The sequence below is a fragment of the Hyla sarda genome, chromosome 1 (genome assembly GCF_029499605.1).
Source record: "Hyla sarda isolate aHylSar1 chromosome 1, aHylSar1.hap1, whole genome shotgun sequence".
NCBI classification, from domain to species: Eukaryota; Metazoa; Chordata; class Amphibia; order Anura; family Hylidae; genus Hyla; species Hyla sarda.
This window is the reverse complement of record NC_079189.1, coordinates 34,624,093-34,638,269: the sequence shown is the minus strand read 5'-3', so window position 1 is coordinate 34,638,269 and position 14,177 is coordinate 34,624,093. Positions and strand designations below refer to the sequence as shown.

General features: G+C 40.4%; 1 protein-coding gene across 2 annotated transcripts in view; it reads right to left on the bottom strand.

The window, feature by feature from the left end:
• CTNNA2 (catenin alpha 2) overlaps nt 1-14,177 on the bottom strand; it is a 2,092,931-nt gene that overhangs the window by 1,006,407 nt on the left and 1,072,347 nt on the right. Inside the window, exon 8 of one of the 2 annotated variants that reach the window (XM_056553838.1) lies at nt 7,526-7,612. The exons of the other annotated variant lie outside the window; for it this stretch is intronic. Within the exon in view, the coding sequence (XP_056409813.1) occupies nt 7,541-7,612 (72 nt within the window). The 3' untranslated portion in view covers nt 7,526-7,540. Of the gene's footprint in view, nt 1-7,525; nt 7,613-14,177 lie in introns of those variants that run through there. 2 annotated transcript variants of the gene reach the window in all.

Sequence of the window (14,177 nt, the reverse complement as noted above, 5' to 3'; positions counted from 1 at the left end):
AAGAACATACATTCAAAGTCAGCTCATACTTACAGAAATAGTATTCCCTCTTACGTGACGATAGAGAAGGTTATTTAATTTGCTATACGTATTTCAGCTATAGGAAAGATCGCCGTCCTTGTATTCAGCAATTAAAAATGCATGCGCATGTGACAGTACGGGAGACAGGAGGATTGTTAAATAAGGTACATCTCAGAAAGCAATAGTCTGCTAGGTTTAAGCCACTTGAGTCCTGACAGGGTTTTTGATGCAGAGAGAAGTGCAATAAATCCAATATGTGTTACAAGGAAATGCATCTGCAGGTGGAATACTCCATGGATATTACGATGTGTTTTCTACTTGAGGTTTAGACTAATTACATCTGTCTGACTGTTGCTTTCAGGTTCGCAAAACAAGCGGAAGGATTAATTTCTTCAGATGGGCCGTGGAAGGAGTAAAGTGGTAGGAGGCCCCTCGACCCCCACAAACTATGCCGAAGCCAGCCAGCAGAGCCGCGGGGACTTGTGATTATTAATTTTTAAACTCTTCTGTATTGTAGGAAGATTTTATTCGCCCAACGGAGTAACAAATTTAAACTAAGGCCTGCCAGATTGCAGAATAGCATAGGGATATAATTATAGGCGAGAGTCTTAAATTAAATTGGATTTGCGCATAACATTTTTCTTGTTTTTATTTTGTGTTGTCCCCAGTTGAACATCAAAATCAAATATCTCCTCATTTTAGAGGTCTCCTTCCAGGGCTGGCAAAACTCTGTATGCCAATCTACAGTATAACATGTAGTGGCAATCCAAGAAGCCAACAAAATATGACACACAGGTTAGCTGCAACTTTTTATAGCTACCTAAGGAACAGAAAGAACCGAGATGAAAGTAAATAAACCGGTAATTCTGCAAGACATGATAAAAGGACATTCAGGATTTAAATTACAGTGGGGCAAAAAAGCATTAATTCAGCCACCAATTGTGCAGGTTCTCCCACTAAAAAGATGAGAGAGGCCTGTAATTTTCGTCATAGGTATACCTCAACTATGAGAGACATGATGAGAAAAAAATCCATAAAATCACATTGTCTGATTTTTAAATAATTTATTTGCAAATTATGATGGAAAATAAGTATTTGGTCAATAACAAAAGTTCATCTCAGTACTTTGTTATATACCCTTTGTTGGCAATGATAGAGGTCAAACGTTTTCTGTAAGTTTTCACAAGGTTTTCACACACTGTTGCTGGTATTTTGGTCCATTCCTCCATGCAGATCTCCTCTAGAGTAGTGATGTTTTGGGGCTGTTGCTGGGCAATACAGACTTTCAACTCCCTCCAAAGGTTTTCTATGGGGTTGAGATCTGGAGACTGGCTAGGCCACTCCAGGACCTTGAAATGCTTCTCGCGAAGCCACTCCTTCGTTGCCCAGGTGGTGTGTTTGGGATTATTATCATGCTGAAAGACCCAGCCACGTTTCATCTTCAATGCCCTTGCTGATGGAAGGAGGTTTCGTCCTGGTCCCTTAGCAGAAAAACATCCCCAAAGCACAATGTTTTCACCCCAATGCTTCACAGTAGGTATGGTGTTCTTTGGATGTTGGATGCAACTCCTCATTCTTTCTCCTCCAAATACGAAGAGTTGAGTTTTTACCAAAAAGTTCTACTTTGGTTTCATCTGACCATATGAAATTCTCCCAATCCTCTTCTTGATCATCCAAATGCTCTCTAGCAAACTTCTGTATCGTACATGTACTGGCTTAAGCAGGGGACATGTCTGGCCCTGCATGATTTTAGTCCTTGGTGGCATAGTGTTTTACTGATGGTAGCCTTTGTTACATTAATCCCAGCTCTCTGCGGGTCATTCACTAGGTCCCCCCATGTGGTTCTGGGATTTTTGCTCACCGTTCTTGTGATCATTTTGACACCACGGGGTGAGATCTGGCGTGGAGCCCCAGATCGAGGGAGATTATCAGTGGATTTGTATGTCTTCCATTTTCGAATAATTGCTCCCACAGCTGATTTCTTCACACCAAGCTGCTTAGCTATTGCAGATTCAGTCTTCCCAGCCTGGAGCAGGTCTACAATTTTGTTTCTGGTGTCCTTCAACAGCTCATTGGTCTTGGTCATAGTGGAGTTTGGAGTGTGACTGTGAGGTTGTGAACAGGTGTCTTTTATAGTGATAACAAGTTCAAACAGGAGCCATTAATACAGGTAATGAGTGGAGGACAGAGGAGACTCTTAAATGGGCACTGTCACCAACTTATGTAGTACTTATGTACTACAACATCTCTCTAATATATTGTCATTATTTTTTTTTTGATTTTCAGGGTGAAAATTACGTTTAAAAAACGGCCACTAGGGGTCACCCTCCTAGTGGCCGGCTGCAGACTGGCGTGACTTCACGCCTGAAAAAGGACTGATTTTGGCCGGGCAATCAGTCCTTTTTCATTTAGGCTGCTCTCTCTCCCTGCCTGTCAATCAGACAGGCGGGGGCGCATTAAACGCCGGGGCTGCGCGCATTGGCTGGTTAGAGTCGCACGCAGCCCATTCATCCCCGTCCCCGACATGTACACTGCAGTGGAGACGGCGCGCACACACTAGTTATCAGTGCCGTGCTGAAGCTCCACTATTAGTTTACAAGCCGGGGTAAGTCTGATCTAAGGTCTTATTTATTTTTCTATAAGTTATAAAAGTAAAAGGTTTTTAGTAAAGGAGGGGAGGGTTTTAAATAGTCTGCCCATAATATATTTCCCTAATATTATGCCCCCAGGTTCACAACTACAAATCAAAGCATGCTTTCAGAGTCAATAGCTGTCTGGTCATGCTGAGAGTTGTAGTTTTGAAACAGCTGGAGGCACACTGTTTGGGAAAAACTCATGGCACGTTTATGTATGTGTACGCACATTTTATATATATATATATATATATATATATATATATATATATATATATGTGTGTGTGTGTGTGTGTGTGTGTGTGTGTGTATTCTACTATATATACATCCCAAGATATATTTCATATATATATATATATATATATATATATATATATATATATATATAGAAAACGAACGGCAACCGCACTCCCATATGTTGCAAAAAAAGTGGTCTTTATTCACACAAACGTGAAAATGGCGACGTTTCGGCTAGCTCACCTAGCCATTATCAAGCCATTGGCTTGATAATGGCTAGGTGAGCTAGCCGAAACGTCGCCATTTTCACGTTTGTGTGAATAAAGACCACTTTTTTTGCAACATATGGGAGTGCGGTTGCCGTTCGTTTTCTATGTGGAGGGATTCGTAACCAGGATCTATAGCAACTGGACGCACCCTATCACTGCTGCATGGAACCTAGGAGTGCTGCTCTCTTGGAGTTTTCTATATATATATATATATATATATATATATATATATATATATATATATATATATAAATATAATTGTGAAGAAGACCGCAGCACTCCAAGGATTAGTGAAGAATTAGATAGCGTTTATTCCATCTAGATCAAGGCAATGTTTCAGCTGCGTTCCTGCAGCCTTTCTCAAGCTGAGAAAGGCTGCAGGAACGCAGCCGAAATGTTGCCTTAATCTAAATGGAATAAACGCTATCTATTTCTTCACTAATCCTTGGAGTGCTGCGGTCTTCTTCACAATTATCTATCTCATCCTGGGACCAGGGATACAGCACTGATAGCACCCATTGCCCCGGTGTGCTGCTCCCTCTTGGTTCTCTCTATATATATATATATATATATATATATATATATATATATATATAATGTGTGTGTGTGTATTCTACTATATATACATGCTATGATATATTTCCGAATAAGACGCCTAGTGCTGTTTCATAACTACAAATCCCAGCATGCGGGGATATCCATTAGCTGTCTGGTCATGCTGAGAGTTGTAGTTTTGAAACAGCTGGAGGCACACTGTTTGATAATAAATCATTTGTAATCATCAGTGTGCCTCCAGGTGCTGCAAAACTGCAACTCCCAGCATGCCCATACAGCAGTTGGGTGTGCAGGCAGGCTTGGAGTTGTAGCTTAGCAACAGCTGTAGGTACACTGTTTGAGACTAAATCATGTGAAATCATCAGTGTGCCTCCAGCTGTTGCAAAACTACAACTCCCAGCATGCCCATACAGCTGTTTGCTGTACGGGCATGATTGGAGTTGTAGTTTAGCAAAAGCTGGAGGCACACTGATTAGTGGTCAAAGCTTATAAAATGGTGTAACTACACTTTTTTTTATAAACTATAATCTTGATTTACGTTCACGTTATGGGGGGGGGGGGGTCGATATTATAATAATTTTGTTAAGGGAATAAACACTAACCATTATATCAACACTCTCGGTCCCGGGTCTCGGCAGGTGTCTGTCGCTATGCAGGCTACTCCTATACTCCTCCTCCCCGGGTATCACTTGTACAGATAAACAGGGAGGAGGAGACTCCGGAGCAGCCGGCCCTGCGATTGGCTGATTATGTATGCGCGCTCCCGACGCGAGTGCAGCATAGATGAAGTGAGGGCGGAAGTCTTTGCCTAGCAGGTGTCAGTGACGTGCGCCTGCTGGGGAAGCCGGCTTCCGGGAGAGGACAGCGCAGCAAGCAAGAAGACCAGAAGATGACGGCTATGTAAGTCCAAAAAATCTTTTTTAAAGGCAGGGAGGGGGTTAGGGATAGAGTAAAATAATTATGAGATGGTGGGAGCTACTCTTTAAAGAAGAAGTTACAGGTCTGTGAGAGCCAGAAGTCTTGCTTGTTTGTTGGTGACCAAATTTTTCCCCCTAATTTGCAAATAAATTCTTAAAAAATTAGACAATGTGATTTTATGGATTTTTTTTTCTCATTATGTGTCTTATAGTTGGGGTATACCTATGATGACAATTACAGGCCTCTCTCATCTTTTTAAATGGGAGAACTTTCACGATTGTTGGCTGACTAAATACTTTTTTGCCCCACTGTGTGCATCGACTTAGGGATCCATCTCTTTTATGATTCATACTGGAGAACAAATGTTAGAACCACAAATTATGGAGATGGCTAAACTTAGATGCAGAGTCTAAGGGATCACTTTATTCTTCAACCCTGCAAGGAGGAATGGACCATAAGAGTATGTTACGTATAGGCTGCAGATATCCACAGGTAAAATCCATACCAAGATGCCCAGGTCATAGTTCACAGAGTCACAGACTTGCAGGTAGGCTACTGGGAACATCTGAAGGAAAAGCAATGGTCAGAGGTTGAGTCAGGAGTTTTCACTTGGAGACAGGTCAGGATGTTAGAAACCATGGGAATAGATGAACAAAAATAAATGACCAGCTAAGGGTAAATCCAGGACATCTAACTAAAATTACCAGGTACCAAATTGATCAAGCTAAAGGCAGAATCCAGAGGCAAGGCTAAGAGCAAGGTCATCATTTTTTATTTTATTAATATCATTAAAATTTTAGGTCTTGGTTATTAAATGATCTTTTATATTTCATGAATACTTAAAGGGGTACTCTGGTGTAAATATTTTTTTTTTCAACTGGTGCCAGAAAGTTAAGTACTACTTGTTGAAGGATTAAGGTTTTTAAATAGAAGTAATTTACAAATCTGTTTAACTTTCTGGTTGATAAAAAATTTTTTCCAGCAGAGTACCTCTTTAAAGCTAAAGTAAGAGTTGTACCTCACTTTAGGGTTGGATTCACAGTTTGGACTGCTTAGTACTGCTCTATAATGCCTTCCATGCTTCCCCAAGTTTACTACAGTTAAAAGTGAGTAGGGTGCCCTCTGCTGTGTGTGCAGTATACGGGGGACACTTCCATTCTTATTAAATGTGTTAGATAGATAAAAGCAAAAAAAAATACTAAACAGAAAGATATGCATAATAAAAATGCATGATACAAACTAAGCAAATCATAGGAATGTCATGAGAGAGAGACATTATTGCTCTAAGAACTTAAAGGGGTACTCCGCCTCTAAACATCTTATCCCCTATCCAAAGGATAGGGGATAAGATGTCAGATCGCCGCGGTCCCGCTGCTGGGGAGCCCCAGGATTGCCACTGCAGCACCCCACTGTCATTACTGCACAGAGCGAATTAGCTCTGCACGTAATGACTGGCAGTAAAGGGGCCGGAGCATTGTTACGTCACGGCCCCGCCCCTCATGACATCACGGCTCGCCCCCCTCAATATGAGTCTATGGGAGGGGGCGTGGCGGTCATCACGCCCCTACCATAGACTTGTATTAAGGGAGCGGGCCGTGATGTCACGAGGGGCGGAGCCATGACGTCACGTTGCTCTGTCCCCTGTATCGCCCGTCATTACGCACAGAGCGAACTCGCTCTGTGCAGTAATGACAGCGGGGTGCCGCAACGGCAATCCTGGGGCTCCCCAGCAGCGGGACCGCGGCGATCTGACATCTTATCCCCTATCCTTTGGATAGGGGATAAGATGTCTAGGGGCGGAGTAACCCTTTAAGAGATTTTCTTATTCAAATTGTCTAAACAAGGTTGAGAATAATACAATAAAACATCATAACTTAAAAACCTGATATATAGTGTAGTAAAAGAAAATTGTGTACAAAATAAAATTCCAAATGTCTTTAGATCTTTAGAGCCATTGTGTTATTTCCACCATTTAATGGACCTATTAATCACATTGGTTGCAGGACAGAATGTGTTGATATATACAAGATGCCTGTGTACGAGTGTGTGCATGTGTGTGTGTAACACGACGGCCTCTGCTGATCATGGGGACAAAAGCCTCGGCATAAATTTCAGACCTCTGCTTTACTGAATGAGTCAATTTCTTTCATATTTATTTGACAGAAAACCACAATGACTTGTCAAATCCAATAATTTTGGTGCCAGTAATAAACAAGTGTGGATAGTTCAATTCCCATTTTCCCCCATGAATGTGAAGTATTGATGTACAACCCATGAACTAAAGACCTTTCTTCAGTCAGGACTTTGTGAGAATACCGGAAAAGACCATAGAGATAAAAACAAAGGGCACATTGTCCTTGCTCTAAATTCCCCATCATCTTTTTCATCTGGTTTGTAGCAAACATCTTGACAATGTTATGACAGAAACAGTTTGTCTTGTGGGGCTCCAATGTGACGACACTATGGAGTATCCACGATTCTTGACTGTTGTAACGTCTTCAGGATCCATCGTCATAATTCCCCCCAAAAATGTATTGAGCGTAAGCTTTGAGTTGTAATTTATTTGCACAGTGTGACTTGAGTTCTTCGACTCTTTATATATATTTTATATATGACAGGGCACGTGCTGTGGTTTCCAAACCATTGTTATATTGGTAATTGTTACGGACAAGTTAACAGACTGCGTCTTAGACTAAGCCTCACAGCATACCAAGCTTATAGACTCCGTGACCCGTGTAGAATACATTTTTGTGGAATAAATACATAATTTATCAACTTTTATTGAACTTCAATTAATAATAGATAGCGGCTGCAATGATAGTCTCGGATTCTCGGCAGTCCCAGGCCGCCCTCATTAGCTTCTACAGTTCACAAACCTCACAGTCGGTGTAAGTGCGTCTCTTTTCACTAAGCCACTTCTCTGTATGTCTGGCTCTCTGGCATTGTGATGAGTCCCAGGACTTTAGCACTAAATAATAGCTGGAACAAACAAGGGCTGGTCTTTGAATGAGGAAAAATACATCTTTTTTGTGTGACACAACATGAAGCTAAATTCAGCATTTGTAATACTTGTGTTTTTTTACTTAGCGCTGAACAATTGTAAAGTTAACACCACTTTCAGATATTTAAGAGATTCTCTATTAACTTATTTTATCTCTTCGGCCTCACTGTGGCTCGGGAGCTACTCTCGGGGGGCCGTAAGCCTGATACCCAGTGCGCAGTCAACAGGCGTGATGACGTGGTGGACGCACCACGCATCTAGACGCCGGGACATGCGCAGTGGGGGTCAAGATGGCGGCGACCAGCCTGGAACACATGGAGATGGCATTCTGCAGGTGATCTCTTTCTATCTATTATTCTCTTTCTGATTGGTCAATTAAACATATAAATATTCTGTTTACTCACTATACTATACATTTCCTGAAGAAGCTCATTGCGAAACGGCGTTGGGTTGGTGGTCTCTGCTGGTAAGGGTGTCCGGATCTAACTTGTGCATCATGTGTCATCTGACCCTTCCTTATTCTTGGACCATGGCATGTTGAGGTGATATGTGCCATATTTTGGCAGGTCCTCACCTGAATTTGTGCTAGGGTTACAGGGTCTAGTGGTCTGGTTATGACACTATATGTTCTATGCACGATCGCACTTGTATCTTTTGGACCCCTATTGTTGTGTTATGTGCAGTATATTTGGGTAGTCCTTAGGTACTTATTATGGGCATTGTGCTAATATGTATATATAGCTGCTCCTTTTACCCATATACCTTTATGGAATAACTCTAGATAGTCCCTGCACTAGAATACTCACCTTATGTACTGTATGAGACGCCTGTATTTTCTGTCTGCCTCTGTTCCATTTAAATTTTAATTGTGATTTTATGCATCTATGCACCCTAATAAAGATTGTACACTATTTTTGCAAACATTTTTGTCTCAGTGGTTATGTGATAGGTTTTGTTATTTTATCTCTGTATAATACAGCTTCCCCTATCAACTGGAGCGCCCCAATAGCCGGTCTGCAAAATTACTGTTACTGTGAAAAAAAAGAGCAGAATCCATCAAGTCCAACCTATATGCCTATTGTGTCCCTACTGTGTTGATCCAGAAGAAGGCAAAAAAAAAAAAAAACACAGGAGGCTGATGCTAATTGCCCCCTGACAGAGGAAAAATTCCTTCCAGACTAGAATATGACATCAGAATTACTCCATGGATAAAAGTCCCTATAGATCTAGTATCCATAACCTGTAATGTTATTACTCTCCAGAAATGTGTCTAGGCCTCCTATGATCTCTTTAATTAAGTTCACCATGCCCACTTCCTCTAGAGAGTTCCATAGTCTCACTGCTCTTACAGTAAAGAATTCCTATCTGTGCTGGTTTAGTGGTGTTAGTTTTACCAGAAAGTGCACTGCGTAAACTGAAAGCCTGCAGAAAAATTAAAACCTCCTAAATTTGAAAGATTGTAGCTTTATTTTCAGTTTCCCTTCAAAATAACATATTTTTGGTTGTGCTGTACATTTTATGGTAAAATGAGTGTTGTAATTACAAACTTTCAATTGGTTATGCAAAAAATAAGCCTCACATGGGTCTGTGGATGGAAAAAATAGTTATGGCTCTAAAAGGTTAGGAGGAAAAACAAAAACGCTATGATGAAGCTAGCTCCTCAAGGCCAAAATGGGCTGTGGCCTTAAAGGGGTACTCCGCTGCTCAGCGTTTGGAGCAAACTGTTCCGAATGCTGGAGCCAGTGCTGGGAACTCGTGATTTCAGAGCCCTGCCCCTCATGATGTCACAAGCTCCCGGCGCCTACTCCAGCGTTCGGAACAGTTTGTTCCAAACACTGAGTAGCGGAGAACCCCTTTAAGGGGTTAATAGTAAGAGGTCAGTGCACACCAAGACTAAAAGTGTATAAGACAACTTTTTACCAGGTGGCACTCATAGAAGGGAATCCAGGATTCAAATCTCTTTTAAAGCATTGTTTCCTTAACACAATCCCTACCATAAAAATATATTAATGCATTTTGTCCCTTTAAATAAATGGGCAACCATGTGATAAATGGGAAGTCTGTCATTATTAGAAATACCCTTGAGTACATAGAGAGAGTCCTGCACAGGAAACTCCCCTCTATAATGTATATGCAGTAAACAGCAGATTACAATAAAACAGCTGATTAAAAAAAAGGGAATAATAATGATCCTGTTGTGATACCGAACATGGAGTTGATGTTTTGGAAGCAGTAAGTATAAGGATCTAGTGACTCTGACAATAGTCAAATTGTGATGTCGAGTTGACTGGATCAGAGCATATCCAAAATGGCATGTCTTGTAAGATATTCCCACCAATAAAGGCTAATAATACCTTCCTAAAGTGGTCCAAGGAATACAACTGGTGAACTAATGAAAGGGTCATGTTAACTGACTTTGACATGGTTGACGAGCTCGTGTTATGGTTTCAGTATGGCAAATGGACCACCCTAGGGGATACTTAGGAAACACCTTCTTCCAGTGAAGTAACCTAGCCTTGGTTGGGTCATTGTTGATGTTGCTTAATGGATGCTGCACGTTTTTTTTTTTTTTTTGTGTGAGGTAAATTCGAGTCACCTTTAAAGGCGACAAATTCTGGAAGGGCGGTAGAGCATCACATAGTGTGGCGAATGATCAGATTATTGCTCACCAAACAATTTTAGTTAACGGGGAAGAAATGAGATTAGTGTAGACAAGGAGCATATTCTGAAGCATTCACCTCCCTGACACAATCCCATTATATCCATTCAGCAACAGCTATTCACATTGCTCAAAGGACCCTTCTCATGAACTGTATACTCAAGGAATGGGAGAATTTGTAGTTGGCATACCCTTGTAGCATCTCAGACACATGTTAATAACAACACAGAAGCCTCCAAACAACAGTACCCCCTCCCCCTCCCCACCATGATGCTCAGTTATGGACTCAGTCTATATGTGTTTATTAGAGCTAAAAATGAAATCCTGATGTTTCGTTGACTCTTCTTCAGGATTTCTTATGATTGGTGGCCAGGCCAAGGGCACAACACTTGCAATCATATAAACTAAACCAGTAAAAGTGGCTTGTAATTACAACAGGGAAACAATCCCCAGCTGCCATGTCGACAATGTGCAGAGGCTTATGAAGGAAAGGATGGTACAGCCTGGGAAAAGTGTAAAAAAAAAAAAGCGAATTCTACAATAGAGGGGAAAAAAATACACAGACAGCAGTTAAGGATATCGATAAAAATAAGTCAGAAATAAAATGTTAAGGGCCAGTCCAAATATCATCAGCCGACTAGTAAATGCCAAGTCACAGAAAATAAGTTGCTGCTAAAATGTAAATATACATAAAATAAAATGCAGTAAAATATAAATCTGCGTATAAAAACTGATATAAAACACCCAATGAATTACACACACATAGGACGGCGAATATATACATGGCACTTCTCAGTTGTTACTTACGGATATCGCTCTGTTCAGGTACTATAAGCATGCTTATAGATATAAATAATATTGATAAGATCTCGCCCATTTAAAGTCTATAGAGCCTAAGTAACCCTGATAACTGGCAATATTTAGTCTATAACAGGTAAAGGAAGTCTTGTCCTGTCACTCCCTATTGTCAGATTATAATACTAGGTTAAAAAGTGGAAGAACTTCAAAATAGCGATAGTTGCCCAAACATTTTTTTAAAATAGCAATAATTACCCAAAACTTGGACCCCCCACAATCTTTTGAACAGGGCCCGTCTGTCTAAGAATAATACATGCTGTAGACGGCATGTACTCCATCCATTCCCTATGGGAGAGCTGGAAAGACACGAGTGCTGTACTTGGGAATCTCCAACACTCTCATAGAAACAAGAAGAGTGCGTGCTGTCTGCAGCATGTACTGTTCTCAGAGAGCTGGGTCCTGGTCGGGAGATTATGGGGGGTCCAAGCGGTTAGATATCCCCCCTCCCCACCCGCAGGATCACACACTTATGCTGTATTCTGAGACTACATCCTGACGAAGTGGGGAAACAACATTTGTTGAGGTTGCACGGGGTCCCCTGATGGTCACTGGAAGTATGCCTGTCACAGGTAATGTACTGATTTGATGTATTATTTTGATCTTATAGGGTCCATGGTTGACATTACCTTACAGTGTTGTATGGAGGAGGTATCTTTGTTATTTGGCATACTCCACTATTATGTTTGATGTTACCTGGGATCCCATGCAAGTTTTAGGGTATATGTATTTTATGGGTTAGGGGTTGTCTGTCCAGTTGTTATATTTTTTCTCTATTTTGTCTACTAACAAAGTTTATCTATTTTTGGAATTTATGGTAGTCATTTTTTTGGTGACAATTATAGGTGCATGTATTCTGAGAATAGGTGATAAGTTATTTTTCATCGGACAACCTCTTTAAGAACAGACCATCAATATTTAAGGGGTTACCCAGGATTAGAAAAGCAGAGCATTTTTTTTTTAAACTGCCCTACACCTGTCATCAGGCTGTATGTGGTATTGCAGCTCATTTCTATTGAAGTAAAATGAACCATACAATAATACCCCATATAACCTGGCGTGATGCTCTTTTTGGAATAAATAAGCTCTATTTTTTTCCTGGATAACCCCTAAAACCCCCATTTAACATATGATATGATATGTGTTTTATTTATTTATTTATTAATTCTTATTATTTTTTAAGTTATACAATATAGAATTATAATATAGAACTAAAAAATAAAAAGTAATTGAAGGAGAAATAAATAAATACATGAATAATGAATTAACAAATAAAAAACGTACCAAGCAGAATTTAAATCTGTTGGATCTTTTGTAAAAGGAACCTGAATGGTTTCTCACATATAAGACTATGCCTACATACAACATAAATGTAGCAAATTCTTAGTGTGAGTTATGCTGTAAATACTGAGGATTTTTCACATGGAAGCTCCACTGGACCACAGTCTGGGCCATTAGTGAAGCTCACTGAGTTCCATGCAGGTTTTGTAGGGAATTACATTTTTAGTTTGCCCCTATAGATAGCTCTAGCTATCTATCACTTTAAAAAGGCTAAACTGCAATACCAGTCTCATCCTCTGGGCAAGAGCGGTGCTGTTTCTGATACTAAATAAAATTGTCATGACCAACTGGGGGACAGGGAGAGTGAGACCTAAGCTGTCCCTAGTAACACTCTCCCTGCCTACCTGCCCATCCACCCTAAACGGTGGATCGACAACTTGGAGGCGATCCCTGCGCTACAGTGCAGTGACGTAAAAACAAATAATATACATAGTCGGTCACAGGCCAAAAAGAGAAACAGAAATCTATCAGACAACAAGATATACAAGACAGGATACAAATACTAACAGGGTACAATATAGTGTAATAGCAAACATTTCACCAACCGCAATCCAGATAAACGGCAGACATGATAAATGAACATGACTAGGCATGGTACGAGTATACAGCAGTAACCAGGAATTGCAAGGGATGAGCAGAAGAACTGAAAGCTAGAACACTAAATTGATCAGGTAACATAGGACAATGTTCACACTTGGACACAAAACTAAAAAACTGGACACCCACTCCACAAAAGGAGTAGACGGCATAATAAAGCCAAATAGAGTACTCACCAGTGGGGCACACACCACCACGGGATCAGGATGCTGACCTAGTAAGAAACAGAAATATAAAAACACAAAACACAGGACTAAAACTGGATGGGTCAAAATAGACTCCAGGATACCAAATAGGAATTATTACTTACAGAGCACAGGAAAAACTAGACTAAAACCAGATTAGTCTGAACAGACTCCTAGATACCAAACAGGAATAATTACATACAGAGCATAGGTAACACTAGACTAACACAGTGTGAACACAGACTAAGCAGAAAGGACATACTAATCCTAAAACCGACAAATGTAACAGACTAAAATCTACACTAAACAAGACTATTTAACAATGGCTAAAACTCAGATAAAATCACAAGATAAATACAAGGTAAATGCTCAAGCAGACATAGTCGGAGTATTGCACAAACAGAGATCATAGTAGCATTATTGCACAACTCGGTTGTAGAACTCTGGTTAAAATAGACACACACCCGAGATCTCATTGGTTCTGAGCATTAACCATTCCCAATCCAGGGAGAATAGCAAACTGCTCAGAAGAAACTAGTGAGTGAATACACACCTAAACAGAGAAATACAAAAACAAATAAACGGACATTACAGAAATATTTCAGGATCTGTCCACCGCAGGAGCATATCCCCATAGCAAACCTCTCCTGCTCTAGAAAGTTCCTGATATGGACAGAGGTGTCAGCAGAGAGCACTGTGGTCAGACAGAAAATAAATTTAAAAAGAAAAGAACTTCCTCTGTAGTATACAGCAACTGATAAGTAGTGGAAGGATTAAGATTTTTAAATAGAACTCATTTATAAATCTGTTTAACTTTCTGACACCAGTTGATTTAAAAAAATGCCTGCCACCAGAGTACCCCTTTAAGTCAGTTTGCACTATATGAATGAAACGTCAAAGATTCTT